Source organism: Dasypus novemcinctus, chromosome X (assembly GCF_030445035.2).
Source record: "Dasypus novemcinctus isolate mDasNov1 chromosome X, mDasNov1.1.hap2, whole genome shotgun sequence".
Classification (NCBI taxonomy): domain Eukaryota; kingdom Metazoa; phylum Chordata; class Mammalia; order Cingulata; family Dasypodidae; genus Dasypus; species Dasypus novemcinctus.
This window is the reverse complement of record NC_080704.1, coordinates 12236393-12251759: the sequence shown is the minus strand read 5'-3', so window position 1 is coordinate 12251759 and position 15367 is coordinate 12236393. Positions and strand designations below refer to the sequence as shown.

At 44.9% G+C, this 15367-nt stretch overlaps 1 protein-coding gene across 9 annotated transcripts in view; it reads left to right on the top strand.

The window, feature by feature from the left end:
• MID1 (midline 1) overlaps positions 1-15367 on the top strand; it is a 350591-nt gene that overhangs the window by 227315 nt on the left and 107909 nt on the right. For 6 of the 9 annotated variants that reach the window (XM_004446447.4, XM_023582843.2, XM_058292073.1 and 3 more), the window contains one exon: positions 3808-4523. In XM_004446447.4, coding sequence (XP_004446504.1) covers positions 3864-4523 — 660 coding nt within the window. In that variant the 5' untranslated portion in view covers positions 3808-3863. The remainder of the gene's footprint in view (positions 1-3807; positions 4524-15367) is intronic. The other 3 variants (XM_058292075.2, XM_058292074.2, XM_004446448.4) reach the window with 1 other exon arrangement.

Sequence of the window (15367 nt, the reverse complement as noted above, 5' to 3'; positions counted from 1 at the left end):
ATCAAACCCCCTTCCTCTTTGGCACCTACAGGCAAGAGATTTAGAAAGTTGGATGGTCTTCACTTTGCATTCAGGTATTTTTGTCATCACTTAATATAGTTAACCAACATTTACCATGAAGACAATTGCTCAAAGACCATGCCAAGTGCTAAGGCAATAAAAGAAAAATACCCAGTCCTGAGCAGCTGCTATTAAAGCATTCTTACAAGAATAGCCCCTAAGCACTAGGCTGGCATCATTTGCATTGATGTCAGGGTGAAATCCCCTTGCACATCATTTCCCGTGAACTCCCGACTTGCACATACTTGTCCAAGACTTGCTCCACCGTCATTGCCCATGCAGCATATTATTCATACCTCTCTGAGAGTGATTTTCATTTTATATTCTGGCTAGCCATGTGAATCTTTGTCTTCTAATGCGTGGGTCGGCAAATTAAGATCAGCAGGCCAGCTCCAACCCACCACCCGTCATTGTAAATACAGTTTTATTGGCACACAGCCACACCCATTAGTTTATTATCTATGCCTGTTTTTGCCTGACAGTGGCAAAGTTGTGTAGTTATGACAGGCAGTATGGTCCATGAAGTTAAAAATATTTGCCATTTGGCCCCTTATAGGAAAAGTTTGCTGACTTCTGTAGTAGGCTTTTTTATCCCCTCTTCCCCAGATGGTTCTCTCATCTGTCTGCTCATTGTTTGCTCGCCTTCTCCAGGAGGCACTGGGAACCAAACCGGGGACCTCCCATATGGGAAGCGAGTGCCCAGTGGCCTGAGCCGCATCTGCTCCCTGCAGGCTGCGGCATCTGCTGGCTTGTGGCATCTGCTTGTTTAGGCGTCTGCTCATTGTAGCAGGTGTGGTGTCTGCTCATCTTCTTTAGGAGGCACCAGGACCTGAACCCGGGACCTCCCATGTGGGAGGCGGGTGCTCAAGTAGTTGAGCCCCATCTGCTTCCCTGTTGTAATATTCTGAAAGCTCCTTGAAGGCAAGGGCTATGTTTTATTCTTTTGAGTTTCGGCCCAAAGATCAATACATTTATTAATTCAGTCAGTAATGTTGGAGCCCCACTGTGTGCAGGGCACAGTTTCTGGGTGCTGGAGGTGCATCCCTCAAAAGAGAGAGGAAAGTCTCTGCTCTCATAGAGCTTATATTCTAGTGTTGAGGGAGAAGTGGGGCGAGAAGGAGCAATAAACAAACAAAATATGTTGGTGATAAATGCAATGGAGAAAAACAGACTGCCTGGGGGACGATGGATGGCCACAAAGGGCGGGTGGTCATGGTGGCAGCAGGGATCTTGGCTTTATGTGGAGTCACAGGGAGGGTGACACTGGAGCAGAGAGTCATATGGGTTCCAAAAGCCATCACAGGAGCAGGGGGGTGAGGGGCAAGCCGGGCGTGCTTGAGGGAATCACAGAGGGGCCATATGCCCTGAGCACAGAGAGTAAGGGGCGAATGTAGGAGGGAACGAGGTCTGGGGCTGTGTTTTCTGGGCCAGGTTTGGCTGTGGAGACTTCGGCTGCATGTGAGATGGGCAGCCCCTGGAGGCCAGAGCAGGGGAGAGGCAGGATCCATCATACTTTAACAGGACCTCTGGCTTCTGAGTGGAGACTAGGCTGGGGGGTGGGGGAGGGTGGGGGGTGAGAATGGATGGGAGCCAGGAGACCAGTTAGAAAGGCCCAGATGAGGGACCATGCTGGCTTGGCCTGTGATTATAGGGTAGGGTGGTGAGAAGGGGCAGATCTGGCTTCTGGAGCCCGCTCGGTGCCCAGCATTCACTGAACATCCCTTGAGCGTGTGAAGAAAGTGGCACCACTTCCACTGGAGTGCACAATGGACACCTCCAGAGTTCCTGATTTCACCACGCATCTGACAATTCTCAGTGCATAATTGGATACCCATTCCTCTGTTGAGCGCCACCTTTCTGTGTTCTCCACGAACAAAGCAGACCAAAGGGCCACCTTTTTCCTTTCACTTATAAGTGCTTCTCATGGGAAGTGAAAAATGCTTTGATTTAGAGAGGATGTGATTTTCACATATAACCAAAGCAATGATTATTAAGTAAAGCCTTTCCATTCCTTCTGAGCCATCTATATACGATGAGTTGGTGAGACCAGATGTGGCAGTTGTTGCTGACAACAGCAGTGCTGGGCTGTCCATGGCTGGTTTTGAAAAGATGAGCACTCTTGCGCTATTTCGCATCTCAGCTGTCCCTGTAGTCATTCTAGTGGAGGAAATATTGGGGAACGCGTGGAGATTTTTTTTTTAAATGCCAGGCCAGTAGCTCTTTAATGTTTCACCACCAGCACATCCTTTGCACTTTGAAAGACCAGTTTCCATTCAGTTGGTAGCCAGATGAGCAGTAGTTTAACCAAAGCACCATACGGTAATTTGGAGGGATGCTATTTCAGAAAGGATCAGGGTATTCTAAGAATCGCTCATTTTGCAAGTAAATGGAAGTGTGAATACAAAAAAGCGGATTGTCAGAATCACTAAACATAGCTTTGGATGTGAAGCCTTCCCATGAATCCGCCCGAGAAAGCCCCTGGCAGGTGACGGGAACCTCACGTCCACCCGGCTGTGCATGTGGATCTCTGCTAATGGTCTTGAAAGGGAGAAGGTTCAAAGAGGTTGGTTCCCTGCCTGCTAATGAGCAGGAGGCCTCCTCCCCCTTAAGGAGCCAGGGTTTGTGTGGGCTTCTTTCCCCGCCCTTTTTGAAGGGACACAGGCAGGGTTGGCAAACGCAGCCAGGGCTCTCCAGCCCACGGGGGCTGGTGGAGGCCAGGCCCGCAACCGCACGGCTCTGAAGCTGGGGCTTCCTGCCACCCCAGTCTGTTGCTGGCAGCAGTGACAAGCCATTGACAGGAGTCCTTAGGCCAGGGGGGCTGTGTGGCATCTCTCTAGCTGCCTTTGCAAGTCCCCTCCGAGTGGGCTACCTTAAATAGCCTTCGGGCCTGTAACTGTTAGCACTGTTAGAACTCACCGAACGAGGAGCAGCACCACCAAAATGCTTGTTCTAATGGGCTCAGTAATCAAGGAATTGATACCCATGCTCACCGCAGCCCCTAAAAGGTTCCCAGATATTTTTCTTTGCTTCCCAATGCCCACCCCATTCTACTGCCGGATGAAGCCATACAATTATTCAGAGGAGTAGCAAACACACGCCAAAAGGAACTGCCTCTATCACAGGCATCTTTTTAAAACTTTTGTGTTTTTTTTCTCCCAGGTATATATTTTGGCAACCAGCATCCCAAATTAATTTTAAGTTTTATCATGAATCCCGTGCTTTTCGTGCCCGTTTCTACAATAACTGCCTCTCCATTGCTTTAGCCCTGGTTTGGTATGACCAAGTAAAGCTTGCTAAAAAACACACTCATGTTAATATTTAAGTTCCAAGATTCAAAGTTATGAAGGAATCTTTAGTTCATTAATGAACGTTTTGTGTTTAAATTTCTGTGTGAGGCACAATCTGATTGCTGTGATTAGATGCAATTGATGGAAATGACAGTGTCAAAAACCTGTTGGAGTCAGGCCTTTTGAGAAACAAAATTGCAAAACACAAAACAAAATAAACTTTACTAGTTTGCGTGGCTTGTAGTTTGAAACTGCTAGCTGGTATGCTGGTTTAGGGTCGTGATGTTTTCTCCGTTGACACTCCTTATTTCCCCACAGACGAGAGGAAGAATTCCTTGGAATGTACACACATTTGCCCTTGTGTGACCTGGGGCTTGGCATTTTTCTGAGAGGTAGTCGAAGCCCACAGCGCCGTGGCTGAGCCCCTCGTGCCTAATCAAATCTCACGTTCTGTTTCCAGACAGCTGATCAGCTTCCTTGGATTTTGCTGATGACGCCGGAGAGCTTCGCCTGAAGATGGAAACACTGGAGTCGGAACTGACCTGCCCTATCTGTCTGGAGCTCTTCGAAGACCCTCTCCTGCTGCCCTGCGCACACAGCCTCTGCTTCAACTGCGCCCACCGCATCCTGGTGTCCCACTGCACCACCACCGAGTCCGTGGAGTCCATCACCGCCTTCCAGTGCCCCACCTGCCGGCATGTCATCACCCTCAGCCAGCGAGGTCTAGACGGGCTCAAGCGCAACGTCACCCTGCAGAATATCATTGACAGGTTCCAGAAGGCGTCGGTGAGCGGGCCCAACTCCCCCAGCGAGACCCGCCGGGAGCGGGCATTCGACGCCAACGCCATGACCTCTGCCGAGAAAGTTCTCTGCCAGTTCTGTGACCAGGACCCTGCCCAGGACGCTGTGAAGACCTGTGTCACATGCGAAGTGTCCTACTGTGACGAGTGCCTGAAAGCCACTCACCCAAACAAGAAGCCCTTTACGGGCCATCGACTGATTGAGCCTATTCCAGACTCACACATCCGGGGGCTGATGTGTCTGGAGCACGAGGATGAGAAGGTGAATATGTACTGTGTGGCCGATGACCAGTTAATCTGTGCCTTGTGTAAACTGGTTGGGCGGCACCGCGATCATCAGGTGGCGGCTTTGAGTGAGCGCTATGACAAGTTGAAGGTTAGTCCGACCCGCCTTAAGCCAACCCCTTTCTGCCAGCAAATGTCATGGAAATAAAAAAGTGTATTCACTGCTAGCTACATGGCAGGCAAAGGTTTTCTCTTCACCTTTGTTATCTGATTAGTTTTAGCATGTTTTTGGCAGCCTATAAATATTACACAATGAGGGTATCTTGTAAAAGTTGACTGCTGCTTGTAATTTTCGCGTTGTCAAGGTGAGGGTGAATTCTAAAAACCTGGATTGTTTTCAGTCCTTGGAGTTTTTGCAAGGAGAGCACTGCCTCTTTCCCAGAGAGAGAGCGAGAGTTAGAGAGACTGAATGAGAAGGAATGGCAGATAAAATCTGGCTTTGGGCATTTATTTTCCTCAATCAGGGAAAACTGATTTCGTCCTCATTGTACCTGTATCTAGTTACTGCACAAACAAAAGGAGAGAAAGAGGAGCAGCTGTAGCAAATGTGGGATTTTAGAGGACATGTGACCTTTTATCCCGTGCGTAAATGATATGATATCCAGCTTACTGGTGAACTAGGGTGTTCTGACCATCTCAGATTTCGTGAACAGATTCTTTTTTTGTGTGTTTCAGTAAGGTTACTGGAAAAAGTGTTTGAACTTCACATGAAATTATTAACCGAACTCCAGCTGTGGGGAAAATAATTAATATGACTATCTGTCAAATAAAAACGCTCTCAAAAGATGGGTAGAATGTACCAGGGACGAAATGACAAGGCATGTCTCCAGATGCCTGTTCAGCTGCAAGTGACAGTGGGTGTCGTGAATTATAGTTTGCCTCTGACAGTAAGATGCTAGGTTCACCTACTTGTTTTAGATCACAAGACACCAATTAGAAGGAAAGGAAGTATAAATTAAGAGCTTTAAGTAAATATACATTGAAGTCCTTCCTCTCAGGAAAAACACATACCGGGTTATGAGCAAACAAAATGAATCACATGGGCAAAAGAGTATTGTCACCCAGAGAACATTGTCGCTTTCAACAGCAGTCCCTGCCACTTCCCCTTAGTGCTGAGTGGTTGTGTTTACTTGGACCCCATGGTTTATTTTTTGACAGTGGGATTAATGGTGCACATCTGTGATCTGGCTTTGCTATTTCTTTCTATGTTCAGGGAAGTTGACATGCCAAAGCGAATCCCTGCTTCTAAATGTCACGTGGGAGACAAAAGCATCACCTGGGCAATGCCTGCCACTTAAAAGGGTCCAAAGAGGGACAGAAACAGCTCCATCTTTGAACCATGTAGAGGAAGTAAAGCCCAAGAATTCAGGTGATACAAGGACAGACAGGCACAGACTGGTTTTCTAGTGGAGTACCAGGGCAGTAGTGCAAGAAAATACCACCAAAGTTAAACCCAGCCAAGGCATGCATGCATGAAGTAGGCCTCTGGAACCAATTCTTCAGAAATAATATGGCTATCACTTTTGAGAAAGGAAGAGCTTTTTCTCTTTTTTATTTCAGGGAAGGGACGGGGCATTGAGGATGATCTCACATGGGTGTTCAATTTTTTTTTTCAAAATGTATAGGTGCCAGGTTGTCTTTTTTTTTTTAATCCTCTATCAAAAATTTTCCTTCGATTGGATTAATGCTGCCTTTTCACAATCCTTTGTTAACACATAATAATATTTGCTATTTCACAGCTCCCAGGCTTGATATTTAAACCCAGCAGTCAAATTCTGCTCATGATTTGTGCACTCTCACAAGCATTATTAATGACTTAAATCACATCCCCCAATTTAGAAGGATATACTGTCATGCACTAGCCTTTTTTGTGATGAAAATGAAACTCTTCAGTTATGAGCCCTGCCCAATTGTCTAACCAATCCAGGGATTTAGCTGTCATTGGTACTGTCCCAGGGAGGGCCTGACAATTGATGATGCAGTATAGTTTCTTTTTTAATTACAGAAATAAAAGCCTATAAACAGCATCCAGGGTGCCAAGACACATTCACAGCTATTCACAAAATATGCTTATGAGCATTTATTTACAGCCGCTTGAACGTTTGAACAAATAACAGACCAGCCTTGTGTGTTGGTTCTAAAACTTGCCATTTATGTTAGAAAAAAATCTTGAAAAATATATGACATTTGTGCATCTATGAGATTTCAGTTAGCACATATTTATGAACATATGTACTTCCTTGTTATGTTTCAAACCTAAGTACAATAAGAATCTTGATTTCTGAAGGAAGTAATAGCATACTGAAAAGACCAAGACCACGGAAGTATCTTTTTGTTAATTATTACTTCGGTCTGAAAAAATAAACGTGTTCTATACTTGTATTTTTCTGAGGCTCCAGTATCTCATAAAGTTATGGGTTTATGATCATGTGGGAACTAAAATAAAGCATGGGGAAAGGCTGCCTTTATAGATAAGACAATAGAATTGTTTGAATTCATTTGGATATTCAAGAATATAGGTGTATCCTCTTTGAAAATGTTTTGTTCTTCTGTTAGTAAAAGTGCATTATATGAAGACAGGAATTCTGTGATGATTGGGGAGAATAATTGTTTAACTTTTCTAAGCATAAAAAAAGGGAAAAATAGACCACATAAGAATCCCAACGTGTGGAATTCATGCAAATAAGATCTTCCACGCCATCTGAAATTGCTTCATGTCAGTAATCTGATGCTTTCAGAGACTCTGCGTTGGGAAGCACTCATAAAATATTAAAGTGGAGAGAAAATTAACCTAGCATTTCCTGAACCCTGTTTGAAGAGAAAAAGAGAAAAATCCTCCTGCCAAATGCAAAGGTCTCTAAGTGGAGCATATCATGGCATGGAACTCTTTTACATCCTTTTAATTGAATTTTAAGAAGCCTCTTGGTCCTCCAGACTTGGATTAAAAGTTTGGTTTATGAACCACATAACTTGTTAGAGAATTTAATATAATGCATTCCAGGGTTTTAATGGAATTACAATGCAGTAATTCCTCTTTTTCTGTTCCAACATACAATGTTGGAGATCTTGTTACTTCTCTCTGGTTGCACCTATAAAATATACAAACTGAGAAAAACTGACCTTTCTTTGCCCTTCCATTACAGCATAACCCCCCTCAAGTTAGCTGAAGCTGAAGTTGCAAACCATTGTTTTGTTATTCTGACTCTTAAATGAAGGCTGAAGAGCATTTATTTGTGTAACGCATGTTTCAGTGGATCATCCCATTGTAATTTTTAAATAGTTTGATGAAACTTCCAGTTAAAACCCAGCCATCCCATGCAACTCTTCTCATCTAGAGGAGAAAACATGAAATTTAGCTCTTGGGTTTTATAGTTTGTAAGGTTACATATCTTAAAGTGTCTTGGACTTTATTTATTTGGAATTAGGAGAGTTGGAAGCAGATACTGCCCTGAACATTTTCCTCCCTTTAGAATTTCTGAAATTTGTTTCTTCTTTGAAAATTGTAGCACGTACAGCACAGATTCCAGTGTGAGGGCACACACACACACGTGCATATATACACACATATGTATACATCAGTGCATATATTTACTTTTTCAAATTTCTTTTATTAGACTCTTACTGAATTCAAAGTGTATGGAGGCAAATTCAAGTGAAGAGAATTTCCATTAGCGTTATTTCATTCTTAGACAAGAGATGGCAACGAATATAGCAACAACTATATTCTCATCACCAAAATTCTTTTATCTGTTCCTTGAATGCTTCGTAGGAGTCAGTTTTGGACTTGCTATGTCCTTTGTGGGGTGATTTTAACTACCGATCCAGTTTATTTAGTGGTTACAAAATATTCAGATTTCTTATTTCGTCTAAGTCATTCTTTATCTATATGTTTCTAGGAATTTTTCCATTTAATCTCTTCTCAATTTTTTTTAACAAATGTGTCATATTTTCTTGAGACTTACGATGTACAAGGCATTGCATTAGTGTGTTTTTCTACCACAGACAGGATGCTCTCAGTACTATAGAAATGAAAAAGTAAGCTAGTTTTCGTAATTTCCCTTCATTCTAGATTTTGGAATCTCTTGGGTTTTACTCCATCCACACCTCTGTTACCTGTCATGCTGAACAAGATTACGCACCCTTTTCTTAGACATGATCTTCTGTTGATCTCCTGTATCTACTACTATCTTGATCGTATGCTTACCAGACAAGTGCAATCTTATTTCCTTCTCATGAACCTGTAGCCATCTCATCTTTCCTGCGCCATTGCAGTAACCTCCTCATTCATCTCTCCCCAAGTCCCCACCACCACCAGTCCACCCTTGACACTGTCACCAGATTTACTTTCCTAAATTATTTTTATCTCTTGTCAGGTACTTGCTCCAAACGTTTCCTGGTAGTTCCACAGTTGTCTACAGGATCAAAGGCCAACTTAGCTCCACCATCACCTCTCCTGTGTCCACTGTACTTTCAAACTTAATTTGCAACCTTTCCTGGGCCTGTCAGCAAGTTCTGGTTCCTATCTCTTCCCTGGTTTTGGATGAGCCTCTTAATTGTCCTCCTGAAATCTAACCCGACTTTAAAAGCCCCATTCAGATTCCTCAGTGGGATCCCTATAAAAGCCACTGTTTTCCTCCCAGACACTTTTGTTTTTCTAAGTAGTTCTCAATTAGGGTGACTCCCCACCCCCCACCCCCAGGGGCTATTTGGCAATGTCTGGAGAAAGTTTTGGCTGTCACTACTGGGTTGGAGGAAAGTGCTCCTGGCATCTAGTGGATGGACAGCAGGGGTGCTGCTTAGTAGCCCGCGGTGCACAGGACAAGCCCCCACACTAAAGAGTGATCTGGCCCCAAATGTCAGCAGTGCCAAGGTTGGGAAACCCTGGTCTGTAAGAACTTAACTTGGTATGTCTCCCTTATCCTGGCATGTGCTTGGCTCTCTTAAGTTAAATGCATGTTATGTGTCCCATTAAACTTTTTTGGTTAGAGAGTTGTGAGTTTACAGAACAATCATGCATAAAATACTGGATTCCCATATTACCTGCCTTTATTAACGTCTTGCATTGGTGTGATACATTTATTACAATTGATGAAAGCACGGTTTTATAATTGCACTGTTTACTATGTAGTCCATGGTTTAACGTGACTCTTACAAATAAAACATCTCCAGTGATACGTTCTTACCAGAAAGTTCAAGGCTTATCTCCTCAACCTCCTCCATCTCACCTTACTTTTCCGCCCAAGTGTCGCCTCACCTTTCTTTATGTGCAGAGAGGAATGTATTATTGACCGTTGATTTATTACTACTGGAATCATTTCTGGTAAGCTCGGAGAGTTCCGGAAAATGCACAGACAAGTATACAGGGTGTTTCTTAGTCATATGGCTATGTAAACAAATGTAACTCTTGGGCACCTTGCTTAACCTTCCTGTGCCGCATTTTACTCGTCTATAAAACACAGCTTGTAATGTACTTACTTGCGCAGAAACTTGGGAGAAGACAATGAAGTGTTTCATGAAAAATACTTAGCATTGGGCCTGGCACAGAGTAAACCTGCAGTAGTTGTTAGAACTGCTGTTACAAAGTGCGGGTGTAGACGAGTGTAATGGGAAAGTGCGGGGACTTTGTAGAGAGGCCACCTGCAAAGTGTTGGTTAACTACTGATTGTCTTATTTGTGTGTGAGATAAGGGGATCCATGTTGTTGCTTTCATCTATTTCGTAGTTTTTTTCCCCTAAAGCACCTGGCGAAGAGCAGAGGCACAACAACGAATAAATATTTGCTGATGGGCGTGTGCTGAATTGGTGGGCTAGATGAGCATTTTGGGACTCAGAGGAGGAAGCGAGAACTCTGGTTTTGAGTAGACAAGAAACCTTGCTCCAGGGAGGTAGGACTTAAAGCTGCCTTGACTGATCGGTAGATTATGCATCAAAGAAGAACGGGCGTTCTGCGGGCCTGGGGCCAGCAGAGACCTGTTGGCAGGAGGAGGCAAGCCGGCTGTGGGATTCTAGACGAGGCTGGCGAGAGCGGCAGGGGCCAATCGCAGGGCAGTGGAGATAATGTGGGAAAAGTCACCTTGGGGGAAGATCTGAAAGTCTTTGAATACCAGGCTACAGGTGGGGGATGCCGCTGAAGTACATTTCTTTTTTTTTTCTTTCACTCTTTGTTTTTTAAAAAATACTTCGATTGCATGAATGTTACAGAGAATGTATAAGGGATTCCCATATGCCCTGCTCCCCACACCTCGCACATTTTCCCACATTAGCAACTTCTTTCATCAATGTGGTACATTCATTGCAATTGATGAATGAACACATTTTGGAGCACTGCTGCACCGCATGGATTAGAGTTTACACTGTAGTTTACACGCTCCCATTCGACTCTGTAGGTTATGGCCGGATATATAATGGCCTGTATCTGTTGTTGTAATGTCATTCAGATGATTCCCAAATCCTTAAAATGTATTTCTTTTTATTTACTTTTGTATTAGCGAAGTTGCAAGAGCTTACAAAACATTCAGGCATAATGTGCGGAATTCCCATACCTCCCCCCTCCGCCAAAACTTTCCATTGTTGTGGAACGTTGGTTACAGATTAGGAAAGAACATGATCAGACTCTTGTCGCTAATTATGGTCCATAGCGTACACCTTTAGTGTATTTTTCCCATACCCCCCCTATGATTAACACCAGTACATTTCTTTTGGAGAAAGGGAATGATGTCATAAATGAAGACAGGTTCAAATGAGGCTAGCAGAAAAATGAGCGTGACCATTCACAGAAGACTAGAAGGGGGAGGAGGTGTTCACATTACTTAAGATTTTGTGATCTCCTTTTTAATTGGCAAAGTGAAGCAGTAGCAAAGGTCAGAATCTGCCAGGCTGGCAACAGAAACCTGTGGAACAGTGCAATTCGCAGTCTTGCCCGTGGAGACTGGGAAGACCTAGGCAGTGTCGCGCTCAGCTCTCAGCTGCAAGCAGAAAGGCGACCCTTTCCCTGCTTTCCTAGTGTGTGGTTTGCAGGCGGCAAGACTCACTGCTAGGGGGGCGGGATTATTGCTGGCGGCTTCAAAGGATGCCATTGGCCCCTTTGAATGACTACCACCAACCCAGCTAATCCTTGGAGCCGGATTGTTCTGTCCCCTGACTGTCCAGCTCCTCGTCTCTCCTGCCTTCTCATGGGTTGGGGACATTTCTGCCCGAGGCCTGCCTTTGGAATGGTGCCTCCAGGGCCACCAGCCAGCTGCCTTGAAGGAAGGGCAGCCCCAGGCAGGCATTTTCTACAGTTGCCCCCCGCCCCCAAACAGGGAATGGGTTGGCTTTGAAGGGCCAGACCTCAGGCCAGGAGCTGGATTCACAAAGATGGGCCCCGATGACCCGGGCCACATCGCAGAGGAGAGCAGAGCCAGGTCGGAGAGGCTCATGTGGAGAAAATGGACTGAGCTGGCAGCTTTAACTGGGCTCACCCATTTCCCTCTCAGGAGACTTTTGCTCCTGGAATGGCTTAAAATACAGTTAAGTAATGCTTTAATTTTTAAAAAATATATGTAGTGAGCAGTGTAAGACAGGAATATCTCTTTGTGTGTGGTCTTTGAATTGAAGTTGACAATTTTTAAAAAAAGATTTATTTATTTATTTCTCTCCCCCCCCCCCGGGGGGGGTCTTTCTCTGTGTCTATTTGCAGTGTCTTCTTCTTTGTCCGCTTCTGTTGTTGTCAGCGGCACGGGAATCTGTGTCTCTTTTTGTTGCGTCATCTTGTTGTGTCAGCTCTCCGTGTGTGCGGTGCCATTCCTTCCTGGGCAGGCTGCACTTTCTTTCGCGCTGGGCGGCTCTCCTTATGGGGCGCACTCCTTGTGCGTGGGGCCCCCCTACGCCGGGGACACCCCTGCGTGGCAGGGCACTCCTTGTGTGCATCAGCACTGCGCATGGGCCAGCTCCACACGGGTCAAGGAGGCCCGGGGTTTGAACCGCAGACCTCCCATGTGGTCGGCGGACGCCCTAACCACTGGGCCAAGTCCGCTTCCAAAGTTGACAATTTTTGAAAGAACACTGTTGGTCTTGACCATTTATAAAGTCAAAGCTTGTAAGATTTGCTCAATGTACATTAATGAATTGTTTCATATTTTCAGACCATTGAAAGTCAGACTTCTCTATCATTCTATGTCACTGACAAATCAATAAATTAGGTTATTCTTAGAAAGACTGGTAGCTTGTTTTGGACATTCATGGACATGATTGGCGTGAAAGAGTGGATGTAGCTAAAGATTTGATTTATTTCCAGTGTGTGACATGACATAGGCATTCCAGAAAAATCTGACACAACTGCATTTGCAAAATCCACTTAAAACTTACTTTATGTTGTGGACGTTTGGGCATGACACTTAAGGTCTTTTCATGCCTATGAAGGTTTGTAAGCTGACAGGAAAACTCATGTTGCATTTCTCATCAGAAACTAAAAGGGCCTAGCACAGTGATTGGCACATGTCTTACTGTTACAAGAAAGGCTTTTTTAGTGTAATCCTACTGTGGATTTCCTTACAGTATCTTAAATTACTCAATAGTTATAGGGTTGATTTGTGTTTCTGGCTGACACGGGAGACTTCAAACAACCCTCAGGGGAATTATAATTGGGCAAAATTGTTTTTCTTCTTTCTAAACCAAGCTCAGTACTAAAATGGGCCTTTAAAAAGCAATGAGTGGTGGACGGAAAGCCATGGCTTCAAAAACAAGCACCATTTTGAATTCCATGAGGACAAGCTGGTATTTCACATCCCTGGTTTATCCGATCGAATCAACACCCTATGTTGCCCGCACCTGCGAGTGTTTCCTAGGAAAGAGAAGCTAGCATTCAGCTTATGCTATGGATGTCACATTTAGGCACATCCGGATAGATGAGGCAAACATGGGTGACATGCCAGTGGGCAGCATGGGCCAGTCCCAAGCTGGGGCTGCCAGCCTTCTACTGATTGTAGGTTTACCTTTGGTGAGTGAGCAAAGTATAAGAGAAGCTGGTCCTACTGTATGGAACGTGAGAGAGTGTGGGCTATGATGTGGACCATTGACTATGGGATGCAGTGATGCTCAGAGATGAACCTACCAGGTGCAATGGATGTGTCATGATGATGGGAGAGAGTGTTGCTGTGGGGGGAGTGGGGGGCGGGGGCGGTGGGGTTGAATGGGACCTCATATATTTTTTTTAATGTAATTAAAAAATAATAATAATAATAAATAAATATTTAAAAAAAAAAAAAAAGACTAGGTTCTAAAATAAAACGAAATCACAAAGACCCTCTACCCCTTTTGTGTGCTTCGGAATGTTCTTTTCTCTATCCACTTTATCAAATCCCGCCTTATTTATTTTTTATTTTTTTAAAGAAAAGAACCCCTATTTATTTACCCAAGGAATATTTGTTGTGTAGTTACTATGAGATAAGCCCAGGGAAGGGGGCCGGAAACTCTGAGAATGCAGGAATGAATGACAAAGATAACAGCCCTCGGCTTCCGGGAGCTGGAGGTTATGATAATACGGCATAAAAAGGGCTATGAAAAGAAGTCCTTGGAGCTCAATCCACGAGATCATTTTTACCATGAAAAGTCATCAAAAATTGCTGACTTGGGTATTGGTATCTGGAAACTGCTTAATTCCAAAAGCCCAAGTGAAAATACATTTCAGTCGAAAGCGACATCCTGAGACAAACAATGACATTCACCCTCGGCATTCCTTCCGAGTTGCAGGTAAGGGCAAGAAGCTAGGAGATCTGAGAGCCTGAGAAAACTGGGGTGGGAGTCGTTCTCATTCGAGGGCTTCAGTTCACCTCCTGGACTGTGAGCTGCTCGCCCGCGCTCTGCTCGGCGGTCCGTTTCCTTCTTGAGCAGTGCTAAGAGGTCAGGTAAATCATCCAGGTTCAGAAGCACTTAATGCCATTTCCATTCTGAAAGGGCTCATCTCTAGGAAGCAATTCTGAGAGACCGAGTCAAGGAAATGCTGCTGGCTGTTAGCAAGTCAGCCGCTGGCCTTGTTCTGTCTGTTAGGGGAGTTCTTAACTAACTTGAGCGTTTGGATGAATAGCTGCTCTCGTGGAAATTGTCTCTTTCCTCCTTCTTTGACCCCTGACGTTGCTGTCCAGACCTCAGTTGCTCACGGTTGGCCCGTGAAATGGGAAGGTTTTCAGACTGGCTCTCAGGATGGCCTGCTGCCCTCTGGAGACCAGGGACAGCCATACGCGCCTCAAGCACGGAGCCTGGGGAGGGGTGCTGCTCTTTCCCTTTCTTACTCCCCACTCGCTGAATTACGCTCTAGTGGGTGCCAGCAAACAAAGGGACTCACCTGTTCTGGGTGCCAGCTCAGCGAGTGATGTGCTTCCTGTTTCTCTTTGACTCTAAAAATTCATCCAAACCCATTAGGCAGGGACATCAAGCTGCCTCCATAGCTCTAGAAAAAGTCTTGTGGACCAGGACTGCGAGGGGAAGTTCTCTTTCAAGATGCCACTTGACGTTGTTTTGAGACATGGTTGGAGGGTATTTGTTGATTGAACCCCTTAAGCCAGGCCCTACCTAGAATAATAAGCAGCATTGGTAAGTCTCCTGATTGACAGTTTGCAGAGCACCTTCAGGTATTATTTGACATTGGAACAGCCGTGGCTCTCCTGTAAAGCCATGGGAAGGGTAATACCTGCTCATTAGGGCTCTTGAGAGGGTTGAAGGAGATAATATTGGTCCAGGAGTCTAGCCCAATGTCTGGTCGGTGGGAAAAGCCTGGGAAATAGGAGCTTCCTAAATGATGGGGCAAACGAGGCCACGGGAGGTCGGAGAAGTAGAAGCCTGGGGGTTCAGGTTCAGGTACCCCATCTTATCACTGCCTAATCACCCCTTGTGATTAAGGCAGAGAGAACCATGGCCCAAACAGGCCACCCTTCAAAAAAGAGGCAAAGAGGAAAGAGAG